The 9619-nt window shown below is 34.4% G+C and overlaps 1 protein-coding gene across 1 annotated transcript; it reads left to right on the top strand.

Annotated features, from left to right (window-relative positions):
- Nucleotides 1-5451: 5451 nt before the first annotated feature.
- Nucleotides 5452-9101, top strand: LOC116194385 (cytokinin dehydrogenase 3). The gene is made up of 5 exons (XM_031523198.1): nt 5452-6190; nt 6644-6771; nt 6944-7219; nt 7789-8057; nt 8586-9101. The coding sequence occupies exons 1-5, from the start codon at nt 5512-5514 to the stop codon at nt 8872-8874; spliced, it is 1641 nt and encodes a 546-aa protein (XP_031379058.1). The 5' UTR covers nt 5452-5511; the 3' UTR covers nt 8875-9101.
- Nucleotides 9102-9619: the final 518 nt, after the last annotated feature.

The raw sequence follows: 9619 nt of genomic DNA on the forward strand, positions 1-9619 counted from the left end.
GGGAAAAAAAATAGGAAAAAAGGGAAATTGACAGATGTTGACTGAGAATTGACCGCAAGATCATGATACAGTCAAGATACGGAGGGAGGGGCTGCTCGTCTGAATAGAATAGCCCATGAGAACGAATAGAAAATCTGTGGGTGTCGTCGCCTCGGAAACTTCGGTGATGATGCAAACATATATATTATGCTCAAGAAACACACACTTATTATTTTGTCAGGCAAAAGTCCAATTAACGAATTCTATTTGCTTTTCACTTATTATTTTATTGCAAATAATTTTTTTATCCTTTTCTTTAATTTTTTAATATAACTTTTTGCCACATCCAATTAATGAAAATCTGGTATTATTCCTACCTACTATATGGGGATAATGACGCTTAATAAGCGGACATGTTGCTATGCTTATGAAAAGTAAAAAGAGTTATTAAATAATTGTAATATGTAAAGTTCATGTGGAGTAATTTTTTTAAATTACAATTGAAATTCATGAGTCTAATATCATAAAATAAATATTTTAATGGTTAATTAAAAAGTAGTCTCACTACGAGAATTTTATATGAAATATTTTGATTACCAGACGAAAGCGTACATTACTGCGTTTACACACTCTTTCTCTAATCATTTCTCAACTCCTTATCGATCGATCCTTCAAGATTCTCCTCCTCATTAAGGTTTTCGTTCCATGTAGTTGTCATAATTGATATGCTATATATTCGGGTCATGCAGACTCTTAGATTTGGGTTATTTTGGAGAATCATACTAATGGTCCATCTTGAATAATTTTCTTCACAGTTAAAGTTACTCTAAAACAAGATACCAAAACTTGTCTGGGTATTTTTTTCATGATTAAAGCGAGCATTACTGACAATTTAAAAATAAAAAAAATTCATTAATCTAGGACAAACGTAATTTACTAATGCAAAATTTCGATCTCCATTTATTTAAAGAGAAAACCAAAGTCTTACATTATTAGCCCACTCTCATGTCATTTTAGAGAACTCTTGTACCTTACTAAACGGGTTGGCTTTGGAAACATCTCGATTGTGTTTAAGTTTAGTAAATTAAATTTTACAAAAGATATAATTTAAAATAGAATATACAGTCATGAAATTTCCTTCTCTGGGAGACAAAGATGGAGTGGGTCATCATAAAGGAAAATGATAAATTAAATGAAAACGAATTAATTGCGAAGTTGAGAATGCATATATGTAGTCCCGTCCTTTCGTATCTTTGATCTTTGAAAAAGAAAACACACTCCTTGATACGGGTCACAGGTCTTCCCCCACGACGTCGTTTTCCAGACCCACCCCAAAGATCTCCTCTGCAACCCAAAGATTTACCCTGCTTTTCATGCAATTTCCTCCCACCTACTTATCTTCCTCCCAACGGCACATAGACTTTATGCTTTCCCTTGCAAAATTTTCACGATTCACACTTCCTAGAGGGGGATGGATAGAGGGGGAATATAGGAAAGCATGAGTCTAATTGATGAGAATTGAATTATGAATTTTTACAAGTAGGTTGATGATGATGCTTCTACACCAATCTCTCTTTCTTACTACGGAGTCTTTTTCAACCCATTGTATTTTTTTTTTCAAGTAGAAAGTGTTGTAAAAGATATTATCTTATGATTTAGACAATTGTATTTTCGGATAGGATTGTATTGATCAGTAATTATATTTTATATCTTTGGATTTCTGAGATCCGGTTTAGATATTATTATGCATCTTATTTTTATATTTGGATCACATATTTATAGCATACAAATAGGCGAGTTCATTATGTAATTCAGTGCATTAGTTAACAGACATTCCTCGACCTTTGAAGCCAAGAGGTTCGATTTAATTTTTCATGATCTTTGGTCAAACGAAGCCATTCAATCGATTAGTTTTATATCACTATCTGGCCAAGGAGGCCTTGTTCTTGTCAAATTCATATTTATCTGAAAGACAAGATATCCGCAACACCGAAGAGTATGAGAGACATTATCTTATAATTATTTAGGCAATATAATATTTGGATAAGGTTTGTGTCGATCATTATATCGTTGGAATTTTCAAGTTTTGATCTAGATATTATTGGGGACCTTATTTCTATATATTTGGTTCTCATATTTGCGACCTATAAATAGTTGAGCTCGTTATATAATTCAATGAATAGTCAATAGAATAACTCTCATTGTTGAGTCTCACCACTACCACATCTCGATGTCTTTACTCTCTCTCTCACATCTTATATTTAATTAAGCGTGGAGTCCATACATTATTAAATTTCCATGGGCCGGTATGCCCATATAATTCCCATGGACTCACACGGGTTCCGATCCATTTCCACTTAAAAAATCAAGCTGTTAAGTGTTGGTTCTCAAGTCTCGTATAAACCAATGGATATTGATTTATCTTTTTCATGCGGTATTAATATTCTCAACACCCGTCCTCACGTGCAATGTGTGGTATCTTTCTGCCTACACATTGTCAAGTGCTCCTAAACCCTCGCTCAATAATTGACTTCGAGCCGGGCTCATCCTCCATGCTCGAGCGAAGGGGACCAACACAAGGTGCACTCTTGCTGCACTCAGACATATTGGGTCTGGTGTAGTGTGAGTGCACACACATGCGTGGGGATGTATGCACGTAACATGGGCTCTAATACCACATTGAATTTTTATTGGGCTGATATGGACTCAGGTCCATTTCCACTTAAAAGTTTAAGGTGTTAAGATTGGTTTCTAAGTCTCATATAAATCAATAGATATTGATTCATATTTTCCATGTAGGATTAATATCCATGACATGCATTGCACGAGTTAGAATGTGATCTATTTTCTTGCTAATTTTGAAATTATCAATAGTTAGAAAAAATTATGTAGATAATATATTTTGTTCAAAAATATTTATTTACATAAAAATATCAAAATAAAATTAAAAATTGAGAAAGTCGTGAAATATGTAAGTTTGAAAGCTCAAATTTGAAAGATTTCTAATATAAAAAAATAAATTCAAAATTACTGTTTATCCATAAGAATTTCAGAATTACTAGAATTTTGAAAAGTATTCTATAGATAACATAATTTGTTCAAACATAGTTAGTTAGATTTAGGTTATTAATTAATAATTGAAAGATTTTAAAGTATATTATACATATAAACATGAAATACCCAAATATTCAAAAGATATTTTGAACATATTCAAAAAATAATAGCCTGTTTGATTTCATAATCTAATTTTAAGATTTTAATTTTAACTTTAACTCTGTTCATTACATAACAAAAGTCAATAACACAATTATTACTTTTCTATTTTTAAAATTTTTTTTAACCATTCAATTCAATTTTTAATAATAAATTCTCTCAACTATTCATTTTTTTTTTCACAATTCAACAATACTATCATTACTTTTTTTTCAACTATTTATTACTTTTTCACACTTTTTCTCATAATTCAACATCACAATCATTACAAACCAATTAAAATCAAAATTCAACTCAACCTAACTTAACTCAACTCTAAAACCAAACATACTATCAAAGTTACTTTAACTCTGAAACCAAACACATCTAAAAAAACTCTAAAATCAAACACGCTCTCAATTTGTAATCTATTAAAAATTAAATTTTTTTTTAAAAAAAACTAAAATATTTCATTCGACACTCTAGTGGTTCTGAAGACATCTGCTTGGGCCCACTATAACTTTGACTTATATATATATATAGATTTCATCAATAGCATCATCAAAACAGTTTTCTACACTGATTTTCTTGAAAAAACAAGTAGAGATTAATTTCCATACTTTGTTTTTAAAACGTGTCTTTCAAATATGATATTGACCCGACACTTATTCACATGATTTTATTGTGTTTTCTAATAGAAGAAAACAAAATGAACCACTATTCACGTCTTGGTCCTTATTTGTAGAGATAAAATATCGATTGATTGAGTTATCTAACTGAGTAAGGATATTTGTAGAGATTGAGCGTCTAGGAGTAGAGGGTTGAGATAAAGTGGCATGCAAATAGATTGATGGAAGTGCTCGAATAGAAAGCAAAAGAAAATGAAATCTCAACTACATAAAATTATAATTAGGAAGCTATAGAGATAAAATGCTACAATTAGTTATCGTCAATTCTATCGGGTATTACTTAAGTGACGAAACATCACTGGAGGACCTTACCTGACAATTTCGTGGTTAAGTACCTTTAAAGCTGGTGGATTATTAATTGTTTGTCAACTTCTTACCATTCATTGTTACTAATTGTATATGGTTTATCAAGTTGTGAGGTCATGCGGGCTCCACTATAATAAAGTGTCAAGTGTGACTGAAAATTATATCTAACATATAATATCAATGTAAATTTTCTCAAGTTGTAAGGTCATGCGGGCTCCACTATAACAAGATGTCAAGTGTGACTGAAAATTATATCTGACACATAATATCAATGTAAATTTTCACGTATATCACACCGGCATTACTGGTAAAGTAATTGCCATTTTAATCATAAGTCAAGGTCACACTCTAAGGTGATGTGATCTCATATCAAAACGCACCAATTTTCACTATGGAAATTAATATCCATTGACATCTCTGTACCGATTTCCAAATCCTTCATTTACGTATTACAGCATCACCACTTACCGAGAAGACAAATCTTATCACAGAGTCGTAAATCGTTTTTTGTTTGAAGTCTTCCCTCTGCGGCTATCGTGTATATAGCTCTGCCTTTTTCTTTTGTTTTATCAAATGGGACGCTCATAAACTTTATAAAGAAAAACAAAAAGCTAAACGAAGGGATCACTATGGATTAATTCAAGTGATTAAACGTCTCTTTTTTAATTAAGATTTTCTATTCAAGTTTTGTAAATGAAAAAGAATTTATGATTGGGAGAGCCTTACCCTTCGCGGTCCAACCCAGTTTGAACTTGGATTATTAGTCACAATCCATTGATCACTGCACTTCTTCATATCAGATGGCGCCCAGAAAAAAAAAAGTTTAAGTAAAGGAATAAGAGAAATCTCACTAACATCAAATCGAAAATTTTTTATTTGCAGACGAGGAATATATGCCTCATTATACGCCCCCTTTCTCATATATATCTGATTTTCAAATTGTTTCTCCCTCTCTCCCAACTCTCCTCATGTTCAAATTATTGTTGCCTGGGATGTGTTATTACAAAAAATTACTTAAAAAGGAAGGTGTGCGTAAAAAGAGGGTGTGCAGCAGTAGTGCACACTATCGCATAGTAATCAAGAGATTTTATATTTCATATTTATTGAGATTATCTATGTCATTTTATTAATTATTAGGATTTCTATTTTATTATACTAGATTGACGGACTTTCCTTAGAACCGAATAAAAATCGAACGTGTGTGCCCATGTTATAATAATATTCAAAAGGAAAATGCTGTCTCTCTCTTCCCCTAAGGTTTATATATATACATGAACCCCTCCATGGCTTTACCACAAGCACTCAGCAATCTCTCTCTCTCTATCTCTATCTCTCTCAAGTCAAGATGGAAAAGAGGTATCCAATCTCAACATATTTCGTCATCATCTTCATCGTAAGTGGATTAATCTCGGCCATGGGCAAGTCCAAACCTTATTCAATTGCCACCAAGTTTCTTCCTCGCCTACCTAATAAGCTCCCTTCTCTTCTCAAGCTCTTCGCCGATAAACTCCACTCGGACCCCGGCAGCATCAACCTCGTCTCCACCGACTTCGGCAACATCGTCCGAGAATCCCCTGCCGCTGTCCTCCGCCCCACCTCCTTAAACGACATTCTTTCCCTCATTAAATCCTCATACAAATCCTCCACCCCATTCAAAATTGCTGCCCGAGGACGGGGCCACTCGTTGCGAGGCCAGGCCATGGCCCGGGATGGTGTCGTTGTGGACATGATGTCCCTTCGAGAACATATGATGAACAACAATAATAACAGCCAGAACCGAGCCAAAATTGCCTGTGTCTTCCACAGCCTTTCTGGTAAACATCACCATTATGCCGATGTTGGGGGCGAGATGTTGTGGATCGATGTATTACGGGACACAATGGAGAAAGGGTTTTCCCCTGTCTCGTTTACGGACTATTTGTACCTAACCGTTGGTGGGACACTCTCTAATGCGGGGATAAGTGGGCAGACATTCCGGTACGGTCCACAGATCAGCAATGTGCATGAGTTGGACGTGATCACTGGTATGAACACAATCTTTGATTCTTCTTAATTTCGTCGATGAGGAATTTGAAATGGTCTTTCGAAGAGATTCAAGGGGGTAGTTGCCAGTTGCTACCATTTAATTAGAGTCGCTTTCCAAAATTATATAATACATGATTCATAATATTCTTCGAGTGTGCAAAATTATATACATGGAATTTTTTGGCCATGACGTAATGTAAATCTGTCCCTCATGACATACCAGTTACATATATAAATATATACATATATACATATATATATATATGGAAACTGTTATTTTCTCATATGAAATAGATGATAAACTTATTTTTCTAATCAATAGTCGCCAGTTCTCTCTTTTATTTTCGTTTTTTTGTGGTGCCCACAAAAAAATTTTGTACAGTGTTTTTCTCTGGGGCGAAAGGTGAATTGATCGATATATAAGTTGGCTGTATCGTCCCTTTTTGTTTCAGGAACTGGGGAGTTCATGACCTGTTCGCCCTCCAACAACTCCGAGCTATTCTATGCTGTCCTAGGAGGCCTAGGACAGTTCGGGATCATAACCCGGGCTCGAATTGCCCTAGAACCCGCACCAAAGAGGGTAAGCACACGTATACCTTTCATCCTTCATCACGCGTCGTATAGTTTTACACCTAACATCAGGCTTACTAGATCAAATAAACATGAATGATAAAACTAACATAAGAAGTTTTCTTATATGTGATTGGAATGCTCATTATAGACCTTCATCACATTAATTGTTCGTGTTTCAGGTTAAGTGGGTAAGATTGCTGTACGATGACTTCTCAGCTTTCACGAGAGACCAGGAACATCTGATTTCAATCAATGGAAGGAAGCAAAGCAATGCGCCGGACTATTTGGAAGGTCTCCTTCTGATGAACCAAGGCTCTCCAAATAATTGGAGATCTTCCTTCTTCCCGTCTTCCGAGCAAGCGAGAATCATTTCCCTAGTAACCAAACATGACATTATCTACTGTCTCGAAGTTGCCAAGTACTACGATGATCTTTCCTATAATTCAGTTGACAAGGTAAATTTACCTCCATTACGCACATATTTGTCATTGTTCATTGTGCTCTTAACCTTTTTCGTTAGGGTAAATGTATCTTTTTGTTTGGTAATGTCTACCAAACCATGTGCTTTGGAAGTCCTTTTCCATGTCTCAACTAAAAGAATGACTAGCATTAGGCATACAATTCTTTGAGTTGTATTATCGGATGGCTCTTAAGACGTTAATCGATATACAGGTTATTATAATCAAGAGGACGAAATATCAACTTAATAAGGCTGCATCCACAAAGTTGGCAAGATCCTACATGTGTTGTTGTGATCTCAACAACATGATTAATTACAAGAAGACAAATGCAATTATTGTGAATATTTTAATTTCTTGAAGAATTTATGTTTTGTTATTGATAAAAGCTATTACTCCAACCCGTACGTTTAAGATAGTGCCACATACATCTCAATCATTAATTGTATATGAGTATATATATACCTGTATATGGAATAAATATAATCCAAAATCTTGGGGGGATGGTCTCTTATTTGCCGAGTAAACAAGTCCAAGGACAACGATTAATTAATCTTTCCATGCAGGATCTCGAGGATTTGCTCAGAGAGATGGGACATATCCCAGGATTTATGTTCAAGAAGGACGTTTCGTACATGGAATTTTTGAACCGGGTACGACCAGGAGAGCTTCGTCTTCAAGCTCAGGGACTTTGGGATGTTCCTCACCCGTGGCTGAACCTTTTCATCCCAAAATCTCATATTTTTGACTTCAACGACGGCATTTTCAGGAACATTGTTCTCAGAAACAACATCACCGCCGGAATCGTCCTCGTTTACCCTATGAACAGAAACAAGTAATAATTCACATTTCTCTGGTTATACTCTTTCCTTATTTCAATATATCCTAATTAATGTCTCTAAAACATGTGCCCTTCACTTTTAATTCTTTCATGAAACCTATGATGTGTCCTCAATGTTCTTGTTCTGGTTGTTGTTTAATTTCTTGCAAATTTTTATGTACTTTACCATTCTTATATGTTAGTTCTAGAAAAGGATAAAACAACAAAACATCCATAATGTTTATTTCAGTCATAAAAGGATAATTGGCAATTGGTTGCAGCTGGCAATCAATTGCATTTTCCACATGGTCTTTGTTTTTCACTAAAAATGGGAAAAATAAAAACTTTGCATATAGCATAATTTCAATGTTACAGACGTTTTATAAGTTAAAATATATTACTTTGTCGCCATCATATTTATAAAAAAAAATGTATTCCTGAATTTTTCTGAAAAAAAAATTAAGAGAACTAGTGAAACTAATTAGCTTCCCTCATTTATATTATTAAATGAATCAGCCCTAAACTCAATTGATTACTTTTCAGATGGGACGATCGAATGTCTGCATCCATACCGGATGAAGAAGTTTTCTATACCGTAGGGTTTCTTCAGTCGAGTGGCTTTGATGACTGGCAGCATTTCGACCAACAAAACAAACAGGTCCTACAATATTGTAAGGACGCCGGTATAAGCATCAAGCAATACCTTCCCCATTACCGGACTAAAGAAGACTGGGCCAGACACTTCGGCTCAAAGTGGAGGACTTTCCGTGAACGAAAAACACAGTTTGACCCGAAAATGATACTATCTCCTGGGCAGATGATCTTTAATTAGAAGATAAATAATGCTATAGGATATATTAATAATTATTATCCTTCATATTTTGCTTCGATATATATCAGGTTTAAGATTACACAAGCATAAGTAGTATAGGGACTAGGTTCTTGACTAGGTTACTCTCTTTTTTCTTTTTCCTGTTTGTCAATAGATGTATGTTGTAAAGAAGAATGAATCAAGTATATGAAGGAATTAGATTGCTATCATGGATTCATTCATATATACATACACCTGTGCACAACAGTGATCACACTAGTATCAAATATATTCATTTGGTATTATAACTATTGACGAGTACATAGAAAAAAGGTGGGGAAAAAGTCATACATATTGGATATTTTCATATACCCATAAATAAATCCAAACATTATATGGTTTAATCGGACGTGTTACACTATATCACATTTATGATATATATGTATCTACAAGATCTTATGTATATGAGAAATTATTCCTGAACTCTCAATAATCCACCACATCAACATTGGTCCTTCTTGTATAATCGATGAATTTGATACTTTTGCATGCGTGCTTCAGTAGACGATTGGCTCGACTCACCGTTGGCTATGTTCACATAATAATATTTTACTGTAGATTTGACGTTTCCGCGAAGGGACAAAAAGAAAAAAGAAAAATCTATAGTGAAACGATCTTGATGATGATGATGGAATGAAAAAGGCCGCACTCGTGGGCCGTGGAGATGGACCCAAAAATCCAGATAAAAAATTTATTCTTTTTTTTT

Source organism: Punica granatum, chromosome 2 (genome assembly GCF_007655135.1).
Source record: "Punica granatum isolate Tunisia-2019 chromosome 2, ASM765513v2, whole genome shotgun sequence".
Lineage (NCBI taxonomy): Eukaryota > Viridiplantae > Streptophyta > Magnoliopsida > Myrtales > Lythraceae > Punica > Punica granatum.

What these genes read in the sequence shown, in the direction of transcription:
- LOC116194385 (XM_031523198.1), top strand. Translation starts at nt 5,512, where the DNA reads ATGGAAAAGAGGTATCCAATCTCAACATATTTCGTCATCATCTTCATC. An exon ending in TAGAACCCGCACCAAAGAGG is followed by an intron (nt 6,772 to 6,943) that starts GTAAGCACACGT and finishes TTCGTGTTTCAG; the next exon opens with GTTAAGTGGGTAAGATTGCT. An exon ending in CCTATAATTCAGTTGACAAG is followed by an intron (nt 7,220 to 7,788) that starts GTAAATTTACCT and finishes CTTTCCATGCAG; the next exon opens with GATCTCGAGGATTTGCTCAG.